At 53.1% G+C, this 23,158-nt stretch overlaps 3 protein-coding genes and 1 non-coding gene across 8 annotated transcripts in view; 3 read left to right on the forward strand and 1 right to left on the reverse strand.

Annotated features, from left to right (window-relative positions):
* Nucleotides 1–513: 513 nt before the first annotated feature.
* On the forward strand, nucleotides 514–5,625 carry LOC122368320. The gene is made up of 8 exons (XM_043342146.1): nucleotides 514–757; nucleotides 1,090–1,320; nucleotides 2,327–2,501; nucleotides 2,752–2,988; nucleotides 3,266–3,710; nucleotides 3,756–4,196; nucleotides 4,444–4,620; nucleotides 4,924–5,625. Exons 1-8 carry the CDS (start codon nucleotides 514–516, stop codon nucleotides 5,176–5,178), a joined length of 2,205 nt encoding a protein of 734 aa, XP_043198081.1. The 3' UTR covers nucleotides 5,179–5,625.
* Nucleotides 5,626–6,639: 1,014 nt separating this feature from the next.
* LOC122368327 (procollagen-lysine,2-oxoglutarate 5-dioxygenase 1-like) overlaps nucleotides 6,640–23,158 on the reverse strand; it is a 28,145-nt gene continuing 11,626 nt past the window's right edge. The window contains exons 4-14 of one of the 4 annotated variants that reach the window (XM_043342158.1): nucleotides 22,890–23,066; nucleotides 22,471–22,667; nucleotides 21,702–21,955; nucleotides 21,159–21,260; nucleotides 20,305–20,430; nucleotides 14,397–14,535; nucleotides 14,094–14,276; nucleotides 13,526–13,630; nucleotides 8,497–8,649; nucleotides 8,048–8,176; nucleotides 6,640–7,776 (exon numbers count right to left, since the gene is read on the reverse strand). In XM_043342158.1, the coding sequence (XP_043198093.1) occupies nucleotides 7,615–7,776; nucleotides 8,048–8,176; nucleotides 8,497–8,649; nucleotides 13,526–13,630; nucleotides 14,094–14,276; nucleotides 14,397–14,535; nucleotides 20,305–20,430; nucleotides 21,159–21,260; nucleotides 21,702–21,955; nucleotides 22,471–22,667; nucleotides 22,890–23,066 (1,727 nt within the window). In that variant the 3' untranslated portion in view covers nucleotides 6,640–7,614. Of the gene's footprint in view, nucleotides 7,777–8,047; nucleotides 8,177–8,496; nucleotides 8,650–9,005; nucleotides 9,875–10,153; nucleotides 10,283–11,249; nucleotides 11,587–13,525; nucleotides 13,631–14,093; nucleotides 14,277–14,396; nucleotides 14,536–20,304; nucleotides 20,431–21,158; nucleotides 21,261–21,701; nucleotides 21,956–22,470; nucleotides 22,668–22,889; nucleotides 23,067–23,158 lie in introns of those variants that run through there. The other 3 variants (XR_006254216.1, XM_043342160.1, XM_043342159.1) reach the window with 3 other exon arrangements.
* LOC122368328 (immunoglobulin domain-containing protein oig-4-like) lies at nucleotides 14,893–19,129 on the forward strand. Of its 2 annotated transcripts, XM_043342162.1 has the most exons (5): nucleotides 14,893–15,149; nucleotides 17,296–17,442; nucleotides 17,837–17,985; nucleotides 18,179–18,232; nucleotides 18,767–19,129. In XM_043342162.1, the coding sequence occupies exons 1-4, from the start codon at nucleotides 14,904–14,906 to the stop codon at nucleotides 18,204–18,206; spliced, it is 570 nt and encodes a 189-aa protein (XP_043198097.1). In that variant the 5' UTR covers nucleotides 14,893–14,903; the 3' UTR covers nucleotides 18,207–18,232; nucleotides 18,767–19,129. The 2 variants fall into 2 exon arrangements, with proteins under 2 accessions (XP_043198097.1, XP_043198096.1); XM_043342161.1 differs by lacking the exon at nucleotides 18,179–18,232.
* Trnae-uuc lies at nucleotides 20,470–20,541 on the forward strand. The gene has a single exon. It is a non-coding gene; the product is annotated as a tRNA-Glu (tRNA).

Raw genomic sequence — 23,158 nt, forward strand, 5'->3', positions numbered from 1 at the left:
GAGGAGGTGGTGCAGCTGGAGCTGCCGTTCGAGGTCACCGAGCTCGCGCTGTGTGAGGAGCTGCTGCTGTGTGCCGGCGCCGACCGACTCCAGCTGCTAAGGCTGCGCGCCGAGACGGCGGGCGGAGCGTCCGGCTCCGAGCGACGGAGGACCGAGGAGCCTGCCGAGGAGGACGGGGAAGAGGACCTGGAGGAGGACGATCTGCAGGTCGGTGGGGAACGATCAGCCCCAATCCTCCCCGCTGTAATTAAGGAAATATCGAGATCCTACGTCCGTAGTGGCTGGAATACCGGCCAAGCCCATAGTCTTTCTGTGGCGTGGGTGGCTGCTCTCTTAGGTAGTGAGCTTGGACCAGACTGGCCACTGGCCAGCTCCGCTGTGGCCGGATCTGGGTCCCGCTCTAGCTGCAAGCCGTGTTCATTGCTGCGACCTATGCTACGCTTGATCCCCAGATGATGACTTGGGTCCTCAGCCCCCATCATGCTGTGAACCTGAGTGCTGTTCCCTCAGATGATGACCTGGGACCCGGCGCTGCCGGCCGCTCGTCTGACCCTCCCGGCGCTCCACCGGCCGCTGCCGACTGCCGCTGACGCCGGCCCGGCGCCGCGCCTGCTGGTACCCGCCGGCCGGCCCCAGCTCAGCGCCGAGTCGCTGCTCTACTGGCGAGAGCCCGACGGCGAGAGCCTGGTGGGCGGCGCGCTGTGCCTCACACCGTTCTACCAGCGCGCCGAGACCGGCCTCACCAACGGACAGAGAGGTGCGCTGCCGGGAGGGGTGACTGGTTGAAGGTAGGCCGGGACGTGCGGAGTGCTGGCTGGCTTGGGAGCAAAACTATTTTTAGCCAAGTGAATTAAAGTAATTACGTGGGGTATGGAAAATCGCAAATGTTCTTACGTCTCTGATTAAAATTGATTAGGGAACTCAGTTTTTTTCAGGTGCTCAGTTGCCCTTACCTTTCTAGTGGAACGAATGGAAATGCATGTGGTCAATGACCAGTTTTTGCCGTACTGACGTGCAACATACGTATATGCCTTCCATACGGGTTGTATGCTCCCCTGTGACCCGTGTGCTGTCCCTACCGTGTCTCAGAGTCGGGCGACGCCGGCGGTCTGCACTCTGCCGAGCGCGGCCTGCTCTCCGCCGTCTCCGTGTTCTTCTCGTCCTCCCACGAGGGCCGGCTGTACCTGGTGGCGCCGCTGCGACCGGCCGACGACCCGCCCGCCTACGCCGCCCTCGTGGGCAGCCACTCGTATACGTCTCCGCTACTGCTGGCCGCCCGGGAGGCGCATATGCTGCACGCCGTTACACACACAGGCCTTGGTGAGTGAGTGAGCGAGTGAGTGAGTGAGTGAGTGAGTGAGTGAGTGAGTGAGTGAGTGAGTGAGTGAGTGAGTGAGTGAGTGAGTGGGGCTGTGCCGTCACACACACATTGGCCTCGGTGAGTGAGTTGGGCTGTGGGAACTGGGTGTCCGCCCTAAGTAGAGATTGGTGCGCAAGCCCTGACGTCCAGCTCCATCTAGCTAATCGAAAAACTATGTGTTAAAAAAAATTGAAAAAAAATGTTTCTTTATTTTCCATACGAGATAATTTAAAAGTCATTGTTTAGCGTACGCACAGATTGACTGTCAATGACGGATGATATGTCAACTTTTAACCCGGCAGGCGGTGGGCCTCCCAGCCACCTTCCGCGCGGTGAGGGGGGGGGGCATCCCTCGTATCTCTGAAACTACTGGACGGATCTGTAAAATTCAAACGGCGTTCGATAGCCCGGTCAAATTTGTGGACGGGAACTAAATTTCATTGACCTCGGGCCAGCTGTGTAGCCCCGACCTCGTTTGGATGTTATCATCAGTGTCTTCCCGTCACGGAAACGCTCTCGTCAGTGTAAATACTTGTATCAGCCGCGTCATATCGCGTGGTTTGTTCAGAGGAACCGCCCTGCGACTCTGACCGATGTCGTCAGCTGGTAGCAGTTGGCGCGCTGTGCCAACGCTCCCACATCTGTTTGGCAATGTTCTACGAATTGATATACAGTCTGTTACTGCGTTTTTTATGTCTTGTCGATAATTGTGCCCCTACCCCTCCCAACCTTCGGTCTCAGTGGCGCTGAGGAAAACCTGATCTCCTAGATTTTAAAGTTTAAACTAGACATAAGCTCAATATTACGGTAAATTCTAAACAAAGCATCCTAGCCTCACTTCACCTCGTCCATGTTCGGCTCATGGGTCCTGCCATTCGATTGAACCAGTTTTCTTCTGTGCCTTTTTGTCCCACCATCCTGTACCACCCCATACCGCCCACAATCACACCATTCTCTCCTTTCCAGAGAGCTACACCGTGCGCGACACGCGGCGCCTGAGTCGTCTGGAGCGGCCGACGGAGCCGTGCCCCGACCCGGCCGAGGCAGGGTTCCTGCTCGGGATCCGGCCGTTCGTCAATGTCACTCACATGTGTGTCGGAGATGGCGTGCTGGTTCTGGCCGCTTCTGGGCCAGAGGATAGGTGAGTTGGACCGCACGGGAGACGGGTGGGGTGTGTGCCTGGAAACGCAGTGGGCCGGGCATAAATGAGGGAACCGGGTTGACGATATAGGGCGTGACTAGAGACATGGTAGACCAAGCTGGGGATAGCACGGATCGGGACGAACTGGAGACAAGTGAGGGACTGGACTGGACCGAACTCTGATAAGACCAGGATGGTGCTGCGAAATTGTTCGATGTTTCCTGATTGTGTGTGTGTGTGTGTGTGGCAGCGACTCAGCCACTCTCTACCTACTGCGGCTGCCGCCGCCGGAGGAGCTGTACGCCGAGTGTGCGCGGCTGGGCGGCACACACGGCCACCACGCCCCGGCCATGTGTCAGGCGCTGCTGGAGGAGGCGCACATGGTCCTGCGACCGGCCGTCAGATGGCAGCTCGGTCGGCCACCTTCCGACCGGCTCATTACTGAGTACAACAGCTCAGCGGCCAACGTCGGATACTACCTGCTGAGGTACGGGCGCGGGGGGGGGGGCTCGTATGAGAATCAATGGGCCGGGCTGGTAGATATTCAGTTCACACAACTATTTGAGAGACTAGTTGAGCCTTGGCTGGGAAGTTTTCTAATGAGCCATCGGCTAACTGGAACGGTACTTCTCCGCCCGTCTGCCTTGAGCCCGTGGCAGGTCTTTGTCGGTATATGTCTATTGATAATTATTTAAAGCTATCCAATATCCATGCCTGTGGTAAATTACCCTCTGACCTGGCCGGATCCTGTCGCCCTGACACAGGTCGTCCAGTGAGCAGGACTGGCCGCGCGCGGCGCCCTGGCTCCAGCTGGCCGCCGCCTCTGTCGAGGACGTCCTGACCCAGTGTGCCGAGGCGCCCGGTCTGGAGAGCTACCTGAGCAGCGCACTGTCGGCCGCCGACGGGCCGCCGCTCTCCTACCAGACTGCCAACCAGGCGCTGTCGGTGCTGAGTTTCCGCGCGCCGGACGCGCTGGCCGGTGTGCTGCTGGCCGCCGGGCCGCTGGTGGAGTTCCGCGCCGAGCCCCCGCTCGAGGCGCTCGAACAGCTCCTGGAGGAGACGGAGCTGAGCGAGCCGGCCGCGCAGGCGGCCCGGCTAGCGGCGCTGCTGCTTCTGGCGCGCACCGGGGGCGGCACAGCCGAGCGGCGCGCGCCGCTGCTGGAGCCGCTCTCTGAGGAGGCGCTGCCGGCCGGCTGTCCGCACCTGCTGGTGGCAGAGGGCGGCGGCCGGCGCCGGCTCACCGAGCTGGCCGAGCTGCTGGCCGACGGCCGGCCCGACCTGCTGGCGGCTGGACTGGCGACGCTGGCGGCCGCCGGCCGGCCGCCGCTGGCCGAGCTGACCGGCCTGCTGCTGGAGGCGGCCGACACCAGCGACCGGCGCGCCGCGCTCCGCTACGAGCTCCTTCTGCGGGATGTACTGGAGCGGCACCTGCAGGCGGGCGGGAGGCCGCAGCGCGCCGGCCAGGCGGTCACCCTACTCGTCAGGATGTACCTGGGCGGCACGGTGGGCGCGTTCCCGCCGGCGGGCGCGGCGCCGGCCACCGGTCCGGCCCTGGAGCGGCACCGGCTGGGCGCGCTGTACGGGCCGCGCGCCGGCTGGCTGAATCTGGTGCCGCCGTTCGCGGGCCGCGCGCCGGCCCAGATCCTGGCAGATATGGAGGCTGACCCGCGACTGGTCGACCTCGTCATGCTGCAGGTGAGGGGCGCTGTGACCTGAGCAGAGACGTGCTGGTTGCCCGCTCTACCCTGGACCCAGCATGAACTCGATCTTTCAATGCTGAGGGGTTAATTTTATGAAGAAATATGCTGGGATTTGTTGGCAGAGGAAGGCATATAAATAGGACTGCAAATTAAAATGTTGCTTGGTGAGTGGCTTGTCGCTCAGCGATCTCAGCACAGTGAAGCGGCTGATGGCCTCTGTCCCTTACTGCCTGTGCCTCCAGTCGCTGTTGTGCTCGGACCTGCCGTCTGCCGAGGACCGGCGACACATCCGAGAGTTCCTCTCGGCCCACCCGTCGGCGGTGGGCCACGACGCGCTGCTGGCTCTCTGCTCCGAGCTGGCTGACGCCGCCGCGCTGCTGGCTGAAAAGTACCCCGAGGCGGCGCTCGAACACGCCAAGGTGAGGGGACAGTGGGTGAGGTTAGAAGCCAGGGAAGGGTTAGGTGGTGGGGTGATGTCCATAAATTAACCCTTGGAATGTTGGAATTGAATGTTTAGGGCTCCCAGATGACTTTCTCACGGCTACGCTTTTGCTAAGCCTCCCCATGAAACTTGTGAATTTGAAATCGGAAGTGGTGCTTTTGGCAGTCCTTGTTGCAGTTCTTGTGAAAGCCTTCTTTCACCTGATCACCTGTTTTCGAAATGAGAATGGTGAATCTCTTGTTCCCCATATCGCTGACCGTGTTCCATCTCCGCTCGCCAGGAGCGGTGTAAGAGCCCGTCCGACTGGCGGACGGCCGTGCAGGCTCTGTCGGCCGCCCATCAGTCGGCCGAGCCGGACGGCGGCCAGCAGGGCGCGCTGGCCGCCCTGCTGGACCACCTGGCCAGCACGGTGCCACCCGACCAGCTGCGGCTGGTGCTGGCCGAGCGCGCCGACCAGCACGGCGCCGCCCTGCTGCGCTGCCACAACGTGCAGCGCGCCGACGTGGTGCGCGCAGAGATTATGCGTATGGCCTGAGGGGCCGGCGGGCGCTCTTGGCCCTGGAATGTCCCTCTCAAGTCACCGGTCAGTCAGCGGGGACCTTTGGCGAGTAGGGTATGGAACGGCGGTGTGCGGCGTCCCATGAGTGCCCCCGGACCTATTGTCGGTGCTGATCCGAGGCTGTGTCAGTTGAGAGATAGCCTATCCCACCTTACGTTGGTTGTTGCATCTGGTCAGCGTGAAGCAAGTCGAATGCGGGATGAGTTCCTTTGAATGCCATATTCGACACATGTATAATCGGGGTGCTGCAATGAGCTTACTATTCACCGCGAGTGAATTATGTGCATGTCATGCAATGGTCGCTTAACCCTCGCATGTGTGCGGCGTTTGCCAGCTTCTAATGCGTAGGGGGGGGGGGGGGTCGGTTGGACCCCCCCCTTGCCGTTTGGCCCCTGATCGAGCTAGAGCTTCGCGGAAAAAAACGAGCGTGCTGCCCGTGACGAGAGGAAGCCGATGATACCCAATTTTAAGGTCCTAGGTCATTGGTTGACCTTCCAGGTCAGGTCAATGACCCAAAGTCGGGAAAATCGGGACCTGTTAGAAAGTCGTAAAGTGTGGCTGCTAAGGGGTTTTTCGGGGTGCTGATCACGAATATCGTGTTAGTTTTGATCACAGATGATGTCTTGAAGCATTTAGACCAGGTCGGGTCAGGTCAGGTCAGGTCAACCAGTAGGCGTCGTGACGGGTATTCGTAGTACGTGTCAACCGCCTCTGACAGCTTCGTAACATGTTACGAAGTCACCAAAACTACTTCGTAAATGTTCAAATGGTTGCTAAATTCGAATTCAGCTCCAAAAACTAGCCTAGAAACATGTAAAACTCGAAAAAGTGACCCGAGGTCACCCGAGGTCACCAAAGGTCAATGACCTGACCTGACCTTCAGGTGACCTTGACACACACGGGAGTAACATCAAATCACATGTTTGAACGTTTGAAACCACGAAAAGCTTGCAAACACGCGGCTAGTGCGAGCCGACATACGCGAAATCGCGATTCCGGCCAAACATGGTCTCGGAAAAGAGGTCACAGGTCAAAGGTCATTTGGGTCAGGGTCATGAAATTTTCAGGGTAGGTGTAAAATTGATCAATGCGAGGGTACTGAAAGTTTCGTCGCGATCGGCCGCTTTTTACGCGAGTTATTCGCGAAAAACCATGGGGGGGGGGTCCATCCGACCCCCCCCCCTACACATGCGAGGGTTAAATATGTAATGCTTTGTATGTATTCATTATTACTGCGCGCACATGACAATCCTACCTTTCTCCTTGTCCAGTGCTCTGGTGGGGAGAAAGGGGCCCATGAGCTGTTTGGCGCTGTGATTGGATGACATTGTATCTACCGGTGGCATAAGGCGACATCTCGGGAGGGCGCGGATGGCCCACAGCGCCGCAGAATCTCACAGCTTGGGGACGTATTTGGTCCAGTTTAGATACTCGAGCTCTTTATATGGAGTGTATTGCTACAACAAAAGACAGTTTGTTCATACTGCATCAATGGCGTAAATAAAGCATGTTTGTCTTTCTGCCGTTGCCTTCCATAGAAGCTCGTACGCACATTGGCCCGACAGCGATTACAGACCTAAGCCGCCTGGCCACGGACTGTTTATGGCCTCGAGATCACCTACATCGCCGATCATCTCTCGCTGAAAAGGTCGGTTCGATCAGAACAGGGGCTGCTGAGATTCGTCATCCACTTCACACGACGGCTCGCGTGTTCCGGGCCGGACGTTGGGTCTATGTCCACACCGTTGTAAATATCAGATCCGTACCCAACATACAGATCATTCGCAAGGATCTGTGAAGGCACTTTGTAAACTTACATGCTATACACACAGTTGTCTCAGAAAAGAAAGACGGCACAGTCTCGCGTCCGCGTTACAACGTACAACACCCGCCGTCCTAGTCAGCGCCCGAACCACAGCACCCCTTGCCGAAAGCAAAACCGACTAACAGCAGCTACATATACTCGTAAGCGACTACCACACTACGTGTCAAGCCAAAAACATACCACACAAAACTATGCATTCCTCAAAGACAGCAGGTCAGAATATGACCCTGTTCAAAAATGTAAAGCTCATGTAAGTATGAAGATCTCTTCACAGCGTTTCACAATCTGTCCAAACAAGCATTACGATAAAGACGCTGGTATCAATCTGGTGTGGGAACCTAAACCTGTCTCCTTAAAAAGTGCATTGATCTCACCGTATGGCCTCATACGAACCGCTCTTATTCCAGGAACAAACTCACTGCGAAGGACAGCCAATGGCGAACGTACGTACAGCACGAATACCACGCAATCACACTATACCACCCATATACTTCACAGGTTGCAGCTGCAATCCAACCAACCGATCATCAGACTGACTGACCGACCGATCCTCCGACGAACCATCACTTCATCCGACCGTTCGACGATCAGACGTCCGGGTCGACGAACGACACCATGATGTAGCGGGTGCCGTTGGTGGTGGGCAGTCCCTGGTGCTGGTGGGTCAGTCGTCCAGGGTGCATCAGCACCCAGCCGAGCCGTGAGTCGGTCACCGAGCACTTGTAGCGCGTGAAGTGCACGCCGCCGCCCTGAGAGGTGGGGGGGGGGGGGGTGGCAGGTCAGTGGTCACTGGTCAGTTGTCCAGGTCGTTGGCATGCATATTGCGTATGGCATCAAACGCAATGCGCTTCATGGTGACGTGGTGACATATACTGCAAGTGCACACATCCTACGTTCATACTTGATTCATACAAACGGAGCGGACAAGAGACTGCGGTCTTTAAGTGGCGATTAATGAGAGCTCTAACGCAGCCCGCAGGCATAGTCACACCAGGTGGAAGGATCAGGACAGACACTGACCTCGTAGTCCTTTCCGGGCTGGTTGAGCGCGATGTTGATGGTGTAGGTGGAGCTGTCGCAGTGAGGTCGCAGCGCCGCCTGCACGTCCCAGCGGTAGCGCACCACGAAGTTGGCGCCGGCGTACGGCGGCTGAGGGAAGGGGCGGCCGTCAGTAGCGGGAGAAGGCCGACTGACACTTATCAGGCCAAAACTGACTTTTCCGTCCCATCATACACAGTCAAGCTTCAACGGCACGAACCGTCTACCCTGTCTACCCGGAGTACGAATCGGCCAAGGTGCCCTAACAGCCAACGACTCACTACCCCAACTCAGGATTGCTAGAACATGTTCCTGTTGATTGCAGGCCCTTGAAGAGTCATATCCGCGTCTAATAAGCATCCGAATCTCGAGATTCGGATCCTCCGGTCTTACGAGCATTACAATCGTCTCCGGTCCTAACGCACTCTCACCTCTCTGACGTGCCCCTCGAAGACCTTCTGCTGCAGCGGCGTGACGTACTGATAGAGGAAGGCCATCCACTGGTCGTAGAACCCCACCTGCTCCACCTGAATGTCGTCGGTCGGTACCGGGTCGTACTTGATCAGACGGTTCGTCTTGGACTTCTGCAGACGTGGATAAGAGTCGGGGTGAGACGGAGAGAGGCGGGTTAGATTTCCGACATCCGAGCCAGCCAATGGCTGTCTGATGGGTTGGAGTTCAGCGCAAGTCGTCCAGAAGAAGACAACCTAAGATAGAACTAGGTGCGCCCGGTTACCAACTAACCTATGGACCAGGGTCTGGAATTCTTCGCCCCACCCACATATTACACACATTCACCGATATCGGTGAATATGCTCCAATCGCCATTGGACTCCTCCGCCCATCCGATTGCCCTCTGTGTCATCACTTACCGCAGTGACACCAGCTCAGTTCAGCACGGCGCAGTGGCTCCGGTACCTCGACAGCCCCAAACAACCGATACCTCAGAGCGCATGTATTGGAAGACAGCAGCAGCGGACTGGAGTCCCACAATTAAGTGTTGCACTGGCAGTGGGACCGCTCACTGTGAGTTTCGCAGTAACCAGACAGCTGGACAACTCAGCCATCTGGTCACTAAACGGCAGAGTAAAACACTCCGCAGAGAAACAGATACGAGACATAGCTCAGCCGAACGAGATAATCTCAACACATTAAATTGCAAAAAGCACAAAAAAATGAAGTGGCTGACATTTCCATACATTTACTGACAGGAAAATGAGCGGAAATCTACAAACGTAGCGCTATCAAATGCATATAAAATTCCACTTACAACCACACGATATTGTTATGAACAACGCCAGCAATGGAAATATTCATTGCAAAATACCATACTATAAAAACGTGACCTTCAGTTGTGAGCGCATTCTCAACATCTGAGAACAGGCCGCATTAGTGAAACAGGCCTCTGGACAGCTTTCCATGATCATCAGCCAATCACTGTGTATAATGCCGAGAGTTCACTGATATCCAGCGTGCATTGCCATCGGAACCACCAATGCCGTAGAAAACGACAAAGTCCTTGGCATTTAAGAGACTGCTAGACAGCACAAAAGACGCTAGTGATTAGACCGACCGCCGGGTCGCCTGTGAGTGGCTGCTCTATGCAGTCCCGCTACCTATAGCAGGCAGGAGACCGGGCCGGCGTCCATCCGTTCACGGGTCAATGAACGATACCATGATGTAGCGCGTGCCCTTGGTGGTGGGCAGACCCTCGTGGAAGTGGGTGAGCCGTCCGGGGTGCATCAGCATCCATCCGGGCCGCGACTGGAGCACCTTGCAGTCGTACCGCAGGAACCGGCACCCGCCGCCCTGCGAGAGCAACAGAAAACCGTCACAGGCACATGGAAAGACACGGAGACAGGACGGAAAACGCGTGACAGGCATTACCAAAGGCAGAGAGGGTGGGCAGACAGCATTCCAGTAACCAAGAAATGTAAGTGTTAGCAGTGGGACTGCCCGAGCTGATTCGAGCTGATGGGCTCCCAGTATTATCTTCGTAGTGACTCCCTTGCAGTACCTCCAAGTGGCTCGCCTTAGTTCCCACCATAATCGCTCCATCCCATCGCTTACCATTCTACCGACACTGACCTCATAGTCCTTGCCCGGCTCGTTGAGCGCCACGTTGATGGTGTAGGTGGAGGAGTCGTGGTGCGGACGCAGCGACGGTTGCTCGTCCGGACGGTAGCGCACCACGAAATTCATCAGCGCCCGCGGAGGCTGTCCGGCGGCACGAGGGGGATAACTTAGACAGGCTGAGATGGCAACCATCACAGTCCAGTGCCCACTGTACGCTAGCCGCTCGATGGACAGGTGAAAACCATGTGTACAATTACTACAGGTACTTGGCAGTTGGCTGTAACTTTAGTCCGCAAGACTAAAGGAGACGCATACGTGAGGAGACGCATAAACCGGTGCAACATGTAAATTTACATTTATCAAATGGTAATAATCTATACCATATCCTCTTTTTTAAATTTACAAGCAACGCTATGAACAGTGGTAAGTGAAAAACACACAGTGCATCCTATATTCACCATCCCCACCACCACTGTTGGGTACATTACGAATATACAACATTTACCACCACCAGTGCAGCTTCGATGGTGTGGTAGCGTTGTAGCATTAACCACGACAGTAGCGTTGTAGCATTAACCACGACAGTAGCGTTGTAGCATTAACCACGACAGCTGCGAATTGACTCGAATAAAATACAGAATGGAGGAAGCATGCTCAACTAATTCGCGTCCTGTTGATGAAGATTGCTACTGGTGGCTCTTTATTTCACCATTTCAGAGAGATCCCCTGTGAAACCACCACCTGCTCAAATCAGCATGTCAACAATGTTAGTTCGAATCAGCGCGCAATGCACGGTCTAATAAAGAAAATATGTTAAAAAGAATAAAAGATTTCCTAACACCAATCCATAGCCAATGTTAGGGGCGCTCAGACGGATGGTAACCGACTGCGCGCCTGGCGTCAGAATGTTCAGCCCCTCCACCACCAGCTGTCACCTGCAACCGTCACCAGCCGTCGCCAGCTGCTGTAACCATCACCAGATGCTACCAGCCATCACCAGCGCTACCACCACCTTGGAGCACCACCAGAAGTCACCAGGCTGTCACCAGAGCCGCCACCACAATCCTCCATCACTAGTCTCTGGCTCCGCTGTCTTACTTGACCTCACCTGGCTCTCATAGCCCTCGAACACCTTCGCCTGCAGCGGCGACACATAATCCTGCAGCATGAGTAGCCACTCCTGCTCGAAGCCGATCTGCTTCATATGGATATCCCTGGTCGGAACTGACTCATAGCCGCCCTCCAGTCGCGAGTCCTGCAACACGCTGGTCAAGTCAGACAGGGCGGGAGGCACCTACATTATGGAAGTAGCCGACGTACACCTTCTCTTGGAACGGGCGCACGTAGTCCTTCAGCATGAGCAGCCACTCGCGCTCGAAGCCGATCTGCTTCATGTGGATGTCGCGGGTGGGCACGTTCTCATAACCACCGTCCAGCCGCTTGTCCTGGGGCCACAGATAGCTGTCACCGGGAGCGGGCAGAGAGGGAGAGACAGGGGATAGACAGAGGGGAAGCACCGTCACCGCAGCGGCCCACGGCGCCGCCGACAGAGGTCCAGACTCACGCTGATCAGTGGTCACCGTGCTCAGACTGGTGGGTATGGAAAATGTGGCCCAAAATAAATTAATCGCATTTAATTAAACCAGGGAATTCAAACAGATGCTTAAATCAAGGGGTTGAATTAACGCCACGGTAAAATTGAATTCGCAAGCGTCCAAAACCGTCTCAAAAATAAGATTTTCCAGGAATTTGTTCTTTGTTTGAATGCCAAGCATGAAACGGTCCACATTTCCTTCAAGCCCGTGCGTTTGTCGAGACCTCTGTCACAGCGCCACACAGAAACGACAGCTCAGTAAGAGAGCAGCTTCCTACCTGTGTACAGCTTTGGCTTTAAGGGCATTTAAACCAAAAATTAGGCGAGGTTCAATGGAATTAGAACGTATAGCAGTATGCTCAAGAGACATTCAATTCAAGATACGTCTAAATAAGGTTCATCGGTTGATAAGTGATGGTTATCAGGAAGACATAATTATTTCAAAGTGTTTTACGATCGCCTAGACGTACAGAGGCCAATATGAAATATCAAGCAGTGAGCAATAACTAGATTACTGGCTAACTACTTCATTCCGAGCATACGAATGCCGCTTTAAGTGTCTGATAGAACGATTTATCAACACGAGCAGCAGACAGAGAGTGAAAAGAAGCGTTAGCAGGCGGTGGAGAAGATAAGTCCCAGTCACCAGTCTGTGAGGATGCTGGTCGAACTAGTCCGGCGGTGACGTTAGCGTTTAGTCCGTCACCTGAGCTATGGAACGTCAGTACATACCTCGGATCTCCGTCAGCGTCACGTTCCGTCACGTCACTCGTCACAAACGTTAGTGAGTTCGCCGCGGTCGAAAAACATGCCAGTCCAGGGGAAAGCAACGTCCCAGACAAAACAAGAAAATAAGGCGGAGAAAACAAAGACGCCCAAACGGCACTGCTAGCGGAAAAAGCGCGCGTCGTGTTGTATATATGTAGGCATGTATAATCATAAGGAGTAGGTTAAATGTGCCAAGTTTGTATGTAGATAGCATCGATCAACTAAGAATAGGAGGCCATGCTGAAGATTATACTGATATCAATAAATGAAATCAACATACCATTTATTAGAAAACTATTTTCGTGAATAACAGGGAAATGAAATGGGACGGAAAATGTCACAAATTTCCCAATGGGTCAAATAAACGGGGCGACTAGAATAATGGAGAGCCCTTGCATGAGAAAAACGGCAAAGACATTGCCGACTAAGAAACGCCTGTGTTATATTCACTACTAATTATTAACCATCGAATTATAAAATAAAAGATCCGGAACAATAAAAATGGTGACGGCGAATTTCCTTCCAAATGGAACGAGCAATATTCATTATTTTTGATAAATTTAGAAGCTTTTAAAGCATTTCAAATACGAATTATGGTTGATTTATGCCAGAAATAGTTCATGACACATACATTAGTTGAAATGTTGAAAAACTGCTTTAGGCCACTTGTAGTTTGTAGGTACTGCCTTCAACGCACATCTACCACCCCATTAGTAAATAAAAAGCTTCAGCCGACCGTGTTCTAGTACCGAGTGGTTGAGTCAAAACTTCCACACAAACGAACACAAAACCTTTCAATCATGCCTAATATGCCATCGAGGCGAACAGTTGCAATACGCAAGCCATGCTCCGGCAGTCAGGCCATCCGCGCACGCCAATGTCAACTGCCCGCTCGTCCACGTCCACGTCCAGTGCCTACCGCAGTCGTCAGTCGGTCAGCAGGCCTACCGTACTTACTACTTACTCCAGAGGACAGTGTGTTTAGCCGCGTCCCCCGGCCGGCCGGCGGGCCAAACACTCACCTCATTGGTTCCTGATGACCACTCGCCGAAGTCTTCCATGGTGTCAATCAGCTCCTGACAGAACCGCGGGGTGACCAGCGGGAACCAGAACACGTCCGGGCACGGCTGGAACACAGAACCAGAGGGTTATCGGAGAGGAACACGGAACCGTGGGGTGACCAGCGGGAACCAGAACACGTCTGGGCACGGCTGGAACGCAGAACCAGAGGGTTATCGGAGAAAAGCATAGAACCGCGGGGTGACCAGCGGGAACCAGAACACGTCCGGGCACGGCTGGAACACAGAACCAGAGGGTTATCGGAGAGGAACACGGAACCGTGGGGTGACCAGCGGGAACCAGAACACGTCTGGGCACGGCTGCAACACAGAAACAGGGGGTTATCGGAGAGGAACACACCGCTAGAGGGTTAGCGGAGACGGAAATACACAGCCAGAGTTGGAACAGATAAACAGCGAGTTATCGGAGAGAGGAACACAAAACCAGCGGTTATCGCAGAGAAAACACATAACCAGCGGGTTATCGGAGAGGTGGAACAAGCAGTGGCACGGTGATCGCGGCGGCACTGACCATCTCGTTCTGGAAGTCCTTGTCGAGCGCCTGGCTGTAGTTGGCGTGCAGGTAGCGCTGCTCCCAGTCCCACCGGTTCTCCGTGATCTGCCACATCTCGTTGAACAGGTGACTCGTCTCGAAACTGTCCACCGACAACAGGTGGCCGAAGTTGGCGCGGTTCGACACGTACATAAACTTGTCCTGAAACAACGAAACAGAGGTTAGGTACATACATGTGTGACAGGGGTTACGGTATCAAGACACCATTGAATGTGAAGATTTAGCACATAATGTGGGTGTATAACTGTATAATGTTCATACCGCGTTCCGCATGTTCTCGCAGAAGGCCATGTCGGCATCCAGCAGGCCGCTGATGAAGTTGGGCCGCGTCTTGGGGTCGGCGACCACAGACCGCCGGATCAGGTAGCAGGCCGAGATGTACGGCACGTTCCAGATGCCTCTGCCAAACAGAAAGACCAAGAGTCAGACAGGCTGTACAGAGGGACAGACGGACATACAGACGGCTCAGACAGACCGTAAATAGGGGCAGACCGGACAGACAGATGGACAGACGGACAGACGGACGAGGCTACTATTCAGTTTTGTAGCCGTCTAACTTTCTCGGTTGACCCCATCTCATCCCGCGCGCGTTCTCACGATCATGAATGTCCGATCCGACTGCGTTTGGGCGCTACTCAGCTCGCCCCTCAGCCCTCAGCCAATGAGCCCGACCTCGATGAGGCGCCAATGAGCTCAGCCGCGGTGAGGCGCCACAGCGCTCACCCTCCTCCCTCATCTCCGCCGGCCGGCGCCGGCTCAGTGTCGGTCATGCAGGCGGTGCGTCACCACCTATCTGTGGTGCTGGTGCTGGTGGTGGTGCTGGCGGCGCTGCTGGTCGGACCAGCGCCGGCCGGCGGCAGCCTCCACCTGCCCAGCAGGGACCTGTGGCGCAAGAGCTCCGTGTGGCGGCTGGTGCAGACGCAGCACGAGTACCCGCAGCACCGCAATGAGTTCACAACGCTCGGCAAACCGCTGGAGGGCAGCCGGCGCAGAAAGCCGCACAACCCGCACAAGGTCTGTGGTGCGTTTGAGCTGTGTTCGTGGTCGATAATTACCATCAAGCGTTGGCGTTGGGGTGAGAGGAACTGCGTTTTTCAGTTGTCATCCCTCTCGCACTCGCTTCTGAACTTCCATCAAGATTCGAGGACCAACAGTCGGCAACCATATGTTCATGTAGGGGAGAGTGGGGCAAAGCGGCCACCCGGGGCAAAGTGGCCACCCATCGTTTTAGCCCTTCATAGCTGGCGTCAGTTCCAATTTATGGTTTCCAATTATACTTCTCTTCACGGTCGTTCGAATGAGCCAGACCGGGGTTTCAGGCCCATCACCATTGTTCTGTGAAACACGGAAAAGCATTTCTTGCCAGATTACCAACTATGTTTACAATTTTTAAATGTTATGTTATGCCATAACCGTTTTGGAATTTTTATAAGCGTTCTTGTCCATGCATTGCATGGTTATCATACATGTATTCTACCAATTTTAATGTTTTTTACCCCACTAATAGCTAAGCTGGAATATTTTTGTCTCGGACGGTATGCGCGGGGCAAAGTGGCCGGGGCAAAGTGGCCACCCCCCAATTGGCCATAAATTGCTTCCATCTGGATAAAAAAACATTATTTATATTGAAATGTGTCGTCATGCATTCATCTTGGCCACGTTTCAGTTGCATGAGTTGCCAAATAATGCAATTAAATGTTTATTTTTATGAAAACTCCTTTCTTTGTTTACCTACAGGTGGAAGATGATAAAGTAAACATCCATCCTCGATTAACCTTGTCACCATCAAATACACTAGTCGTACACGAGCAACTATTTTGTTTCTCATATCGGGACTTGAGAAGACGCCGGTGGCCGCTTTGCCCCAGGGTATGGGGCAACAATATGCATAGGTTTAATGTTTTGTCAATAGGGGAAGTTGGGGCAATGCCGGAGTTGGGGCAAAGCCGAAATTCGAGATATTTCGAAAACCGTAAGACATGGATGCCACCTGTCAGTGATGCTCTGAAGCTTAAGTGACTACAATTATCGCATGTTTGTTACGAGTCGTCATTCGGAATACTTCGACTGTGAGGGCGCCAAGAGCGTTTTCAAGGTACGTTTCCCTTGTACTACATGCGCCTTTGAAGCTGCATTTCTTACTCATTATGCTACCGTTTGTCTGGCCAATTCGGTCAAGTAATCTTTAGCATGTCTTTGCATAAGTGTGCTGCCTATTTGAAATTTATACAGCACGTTGAAAAGTTATGGGCCTGCAAATGAAAGTATGGCAGGCTGGGGTAATGCCGAAAACGTGTGATTACGCACGTGTTAAAAGCACGCTACGTGGACTTTACTGCTGTAGAATAGCAACGCGTATTTTTAGTCACACAAATTACACTTTCAACCGACACAACGGCCTGTTACCTATAAGGAATGATTTACCTGGCATGTTCTTATTATATCACACAATTATAACTTCCAGTGTGCACCGCGTCCTCAAGCTCTTAAAACGCGTGTCAGCTTTGATCAATTCTGGATAAAGTTTGAGATAAAATGGCAAAACATCAATGTCGGCATTCCCCGTAGATCATTTCTCCCATTTTCGGCTTTCCCCGCAGTCCGGGGCAACGCCGAAAAAGTCACTTCTTTGATATTTTTAGTTTGTGCGCTTAACGGTATGCGAATTCATCAAATGCGCCTGGTATGTTTGAAAGGCAAAAGACTGGCCTCTCGAATGACGCCAACAAGAATAGCTTATGTTGTCTACCTTGCGTGCTCAGGGCGTCAGAAAAAAAGTCTTCGGCGTTCCCCCAACTTCCCCTATCTTTCATATGTGAACGCCTTTGGAAATAAAACGCAGTTGAAATAAAAGGCAACTTACTAGGGATCACATTGGTATAGAAAGAATCTTTCCAAGTTTGAAAATCAAGCGTTGGCATCGTGAGAAGCGTTAGGGTGGCCGCTTTGCCCCACTCTCCCCTAAATGAGATATGCATTATTTATATTCGATTATCTTCGGCCCAAATGAGTCCCTCGAGTGGGATTATTGGTAGCATAATACGCCAAAATACCGTGGCGGTCCCTGTTTGTTTGTTGTTTACGGAAATCTGCGTGATGTTCGATCATCATAGCGGTCCTTTAGCACGCCTGTTTTCATACATGTTTGTGCCACACCCAGGTGCGGATTGCCCAGTCGTCGCACTACGAGCTCAAGTACACGTTAGGCCGGAAGATAGTGTTCATCTGCGTAGCGCGGGGGAACCCGCGACCGCAAATCACCTGGTTCAAGGACGGCATCGAGCTATACGCGCACAACTTCTTCAAGGTGGGTCACACGGCCGGGACACGTGGGCACAGGCAGCACAGTGGAACTGGACGCTGGAGCTGGACGAGCTGAGATAACAAGTTATATCTGCACACATGTTATGAGATAACAAATTATATCTGCGCACATGTATAGACTTGGGATTGCAGACCCACAACGGACATTGATAGCATTAACGAAGGACACAAACATAAACTCTGATGCATAGACGATTCTAAAACTATGCCGTACACTATTTCCTGAAAACGGCTCAGTTTTAGAGGGTAGCAGACCATTGAGCAAATTAAGCCAATTGGAATACGTTTGAGTTCCGCGTTGCATCTGCCACTCGCCAGTCGTATTTGTAAATAAAGTAGCTCGAAATGTCACGCTGCTGATTCGTCCGTTCCAACAGGTGCACGAATGGCAGATCGGCAAGCGCAAGTTCAAGTCCAAGATGGAGATTGATCCCGCTACGCCGATGGACGTGGGCTTTTACGAGTGTGTCGCCGACAACTATCATTCGGTGGACGTGCGAGGCTTCCGCACCGAGTACACCGCATCGTGAGTACATTCCGTACTGAGTTCACAGCATCGTGAGTACGCATTCCACCCATCCACAGCTGTCTACAAATGTGATCCTCCAGTCTCGGGCCTCCGGTTTGGCCTGAATGTGATCAAAGTCTCGGACTCACGTTAGTCCAGACCAGACACTGCCACAGTGCCACGGTAAAAACTAACAAGTATCTCTCCACAGAATTGTACTGGAGTCGCGAGCCGGCTGACAAGAACACCGTCTTGAAAAGGACAGGTAAGGAAGCTGATTGTGTCAACGATAACTTACTCAGATGCCCAACAGGAGCTGTGTTTCTTCATATCGAGCCATCAGGTAACCGTCCTTCGTCGAGATTAGTCCGTCCCATAGCTCAGGTTATGGAGTACCGTCCCCCACGAGTACCCCTGCTAGCGATCGAGTCAGGGTTAGAGTCGCTCTATACATGACAATTGACACCTCCGTCAGGGTTGGCCGGAACAGTGGTCTTATACATTATCCCCGAATACCAAAATGTAATACACATTTCCCGTTTGCCTAATGTCCGCGACTGTTTCCTTTTCAACGGGTCACGTTCTTTTTTTCGCGTGTTTACAGCTAATGTGTCCTCGGTTCGCCGCTCGTTAATCATAAGCGTTATAAACACTCACCTCAGAGGAATGACTTTTTGCGACAACTATAAAAAACGCAAAATACTGTCTGTGCATAAAAAAAAAATCGCAAAATACCATTTGTACAGCCGCCATGTTTGGTTGTTAGAATTACTGAATTGACGCATTTTCTCCGTTTCAGGCGAGCGGTGCAGCAGCACAACATGAGAGGCTAGGGGCGACAGGATCGTGTCTCCTCGCTGCTTCCAGACAGACTCATGAGTCGAGCGAGCGTAACTAGGCTGCGCTTACAGTCAGTTACGCGGCCTAGCAGAAGAGGGGCAGACATGTCCTAACTCTAATATTGAGCAAGGTGTGAGGGGTGGGTATGGTTCATGGCTGGATATTCTCACATTTACCGACCAGCCAACAGCTATTAAGGTCCAGCAACTGTATTTAATGTCTTACGAGTGTGTGCATCAATTCTGCAGTTAATGACGTGCACTGCAGTTCGTGCAAATATTGTTACTGATCACGCTATGTTGCAATAAATGTATGACAAATGGCAATGAGTTGCGATTAATTGTGGTCGGTCTGTCAGACGCAGGGCAGCATCGATTTCAATTTGTAAGCAAAATTACAACTTCACGGGATCACACGATAACAGCTTCCAAACTGTTCAAGGAAGGATACGTCTTCTCTCGCCGTGTACTTAATGCGCTGCAAAGACCCAGACCAATACAGTCTGTTCAGACTGGAACAGTCTGCCCCTACAGTCTGGAACAGTCTGTCCAGTCTACCACCGCGCCACTAACCCGCCTCGTCATGCGGCGTCAAACAGCTCGGAATGAGCCCGTCAAAAAGTCACCCTCAATTTCCAGCCACTTGAATAAGGATTGGGTCAGGCAGCTCGTTGTTACAGGTCATCACCCTTATCCTGTTTACAAATTAGGACATCGTCTGAGTACAGAGACTGTGCTCTGAGGGCAGTCGGTATGTAGGCATCACAGAGAGTAACATGAGTCGTATGTACAGGCTGCTTCGGCGAGCGGACAACCGTCGTTCAGTGGTCAATGGAGCAATGTTTTCGACATAACGATTCTCTCGATGAATACGCTGGTGCCGCCGCGTAACATTATGACCGTGATGGCTCGTATATTAATCGAAGCAACTATCCTTTATGGCGGGGACGTGGCAATCCAAATCCCTATTCGTAACGAACGCAAAACTCGTTGTGCGGGACAAAAATAAGAAATAAACCGAAGGAATGAAATAAAGCTAGATGGAATGCAATGGGACAAGATGGGGTTAAACAGATTGGGACGGGGAATGAACCAGCCGGGCACAACCAGAACCCTCCAGAGCAGACCAGATCGTCAGCACACTCCACTGCCAGTACGCCCGGGACAGCACGCAGCGCGGCCGGCGAGTGACGCCACAACGAACGAGGAAGTCGACAATCGCCGTCATTGGCGCTCAATTGAGCTGCTGAGGCGGACAGCGCCGGGTGGGGGCGGCCTCTCTGATTCAGAGGGGGGGGAGGCGAGCCCACAGGATACTGTGCGCAGACACGCACGTCGAACCACGTCGGCCTAAGTGCGCTGTGGTATTCGCTACCCCGTCATCGGTTGTGAGTTGCATGAGAGCACTACAAATGACTGATGCCTGGTCTGAGGGCTCGATGTTCAATTCCATGCGATCCATCACGCTCCCCCGGCCGGCGCGGTGCTTGGTACTCACGCGCGGCGTCCCTCCACAATATCCATGTAGTCCATGGAGCGCGCGTAGAATCCATCCGAGGTCAGCGATCCCCAGAAGTTGCTCCACGCCTTGTAGGGCCGCACCAGCAGCGGCGCCACGATGTCCCTGTGGGTACACGGCGGTGTGACTCCAATTAGCACACGGTCCCATGTGGTCTAGTGGCTAGGATATCTGGCTTTCACCCAGAAGGCCCGGGTTCGATTCCCGGCATGGGAGACCCTTTTGTGCTTATTCTGAAAATAAATATCTGGTAGTCAGATTCCAACATCGCCCTGCACCCCACACATGGACCGTACTCGATCCATGCCTAAACAACATTCCCTCTCCCGTCAGTCTTGAGTCAGCAGATTCATCTCCACATCAATGAGTTTCACACTTCAGCAAACAAAGAATGATTTAATTTGCATATTTCCACTCTTCCAGGCAGCGACCCAACTCGGAATATCATCTATCTTCTGACCCGCGAGACGAGTCAGAGCAGATGCTGTAAAACGCCTGGGAGGCAGGCTGTGCCGCAATGCTATCCAGCGGTGACGCCTCGTACTTTTAGTTACATCTACGTCCATAGGTGGCAGCACGTGTTTACGCCTGAAAGTATACTGCACCGCAAGACAGGAATGAAACATCTTAGCAATGTGGCATATTGGAACTTACTTGATGCTCATTCTTCTCGAAGTAAACTTCTTAAAAGTTATCGATTAACCGCGAAAGGCCACACTGTATAAAATTTAAGTGGCTTTATAAAATTTGGACACAGCCCGTGACTCGGCCCTGGCCAACCAACTTCGGTTCCACCTCACCTGTTTTGTTCTCCAACTCGTGTTCCGCCTCACCTGTTTTGTTCGATGAGCAGTTTGAGGGCGTACGGATTGTCCAGGTGGGCGTTGGCGTCCACGGTGAAATAGTACTCGGCCTTGGTCTTCAGGAACTCCTCGCTGAAACAGCGAGCGGAGACCGGTCAGTTGCACGAGCGACGATCACCGCAATTACAAATAGACATGAAAATGGATGCATACACCTACTGGGAGCGAATAACGTCAAACTGATCACTGAATGGCAAGTGTTAATGACAAACAAACATGAGCATGGACATCAACGGGAAGCTGACAGCATCCACACCCCACACACATTCAATCAGCTATATAGGGATCCAAATTCTATCGAATAACTAGCCAAATAATGCCACAGAGCAAACCTACTCACACTAATTGGCCTACTCATTCCAAACGATTACTCTCACTTCTTTCTGTCCATGAATTTTACTCATAACTCAAATAAATTCAAATAAAACAACTCACACATACCCATGATTCTGAACAATTCCCCACACACATTCCCAAGTTTGACACACTCCCTATACGCGTTGGTTCACTCACATGCCGCGGTTCCTGGCGTGCCACTCCTTCAGATTCTGCTCGTCACTGACCACCGTCACCGAGACGTACTCAGGGCCGTGCTTATCGACAAACGCCGCCACCTCCTTGGCGTGGTAAGCCACCGCGTTGTGGATGTAGAGGTGCAACTTGTCCTTGGGGTAGTGCAGCGCCAGGATCTTTGTGAAGAACTCCTCGGTGAAGGGCGTGGCCTGCTCCAGGAAGATGGCCATGAACACTGAAGGGTACTTGTCCATCTGAGGAGCACATAAAGACGTTGTGTTAGGGCAGTGTAAGGGCACAAGTAAGTGTACAGAAATATCGCCTGGCTATGTCCCATTGATCACGTCTGGAACGAAAATGAAATGTAACGAAAATGTCCCGGGAGACGGGAAGGCAAACGCATCGTCATTCGTCAGTCGTCACCTATCTTGTAACGGAAGGGCCTGAAAGTGACGGGTATGATCAAATCCGTTCCGCGGTTGTCGCACCGCCATTGCTGACGAGTGACGCCACCTACGGACAAACACCAACAGCGCCGCAACGAAATTATATACCGGCTGTTGCAGCGTTCGATGAGTCGTCACCATAGTAAGACCATGAAACAGTCGTTTAACCCAACCAGTATACAGTGCTCGATGCACACTGTCCGAAAGGTTGGATTCCAGGACAAATTGGCAAGACCCACCGCACGGTGGCTTATAAGGCCCACCATCCTCCCGGACTGAGCAGACGTCCACTCAGTACCCCACCCCGCCGCGTGCGCACCCACCTTGTCTCCGAGCTCGATCTGGTCCTCCCAGCAGGCCACGCAGCCCGTCTCGGGGTTGTAGGCGCCCGCCAGGTAACTGCCCAGCGTGTTGAGCACCAGCTTGGAGGCGCCGTTACCGTGGATCACCAGCGGCACCGTGTTGTAGGCCGTGTTCTGCAGGTACGCCTCCGAGCCCTTGAAACGCAGCTCCACGTCGGCTGGCGACACACAGGGCGGTGAGAGGTCAGTAACAGGTTAGGCTCCAGCGATACCGACACAGTGGAGGAGAACAAGGTAATATAAACATAGATGTGATGACCGGATAAAAAATACTCAACGCAAATTGCGCTAGCTGAAGCTCATAATATGACATGAAGCATTTGATAACACATACGTTCGCACAGCTCCACCCCGTTGCCCCAGTACCTATAGCTACTGACCAGTGGCGCCGTTGAGGTTCTGGAAAATGGTGGCCGTGTAGTCGAGCTTGATGTTGAACTTCTGCCGGAGCGCCTTGTCCAGGAATATCTTCGTGTAGTAAAGCTGATCGTCGCCGCCATCTTCAATTGCTTTATGAGTGACGATTTCGTATAGCTCCGGAGCGTAACCGATGAACGCTGGAAGCAGAACGGAGAGGCCGGTGAGCTGAGGTTTTGGGGCGCCCGGAGTGTGGAGGTCATCGGCGTCCAGTAGTTAGAGCACCACGCTG

Source organism: Amphibalanus amphitrite, unplaced genomic scaffold, assembly GCF_019059575.1.
Source record: "Amphibalanus amphitrite isolate SeventyFive unplaced genomic scaffold, NRLGWU_Aamphi_draft 000939F_arrow, whole genome shotgun sequence".
Taxonomy (NCBI): Eukaryota; Metazoa; Arthropoda; class Thecostraca; order Balanomorpha; family Balanidae; genus Amphibalanus; species Amphibalanus amphitrite.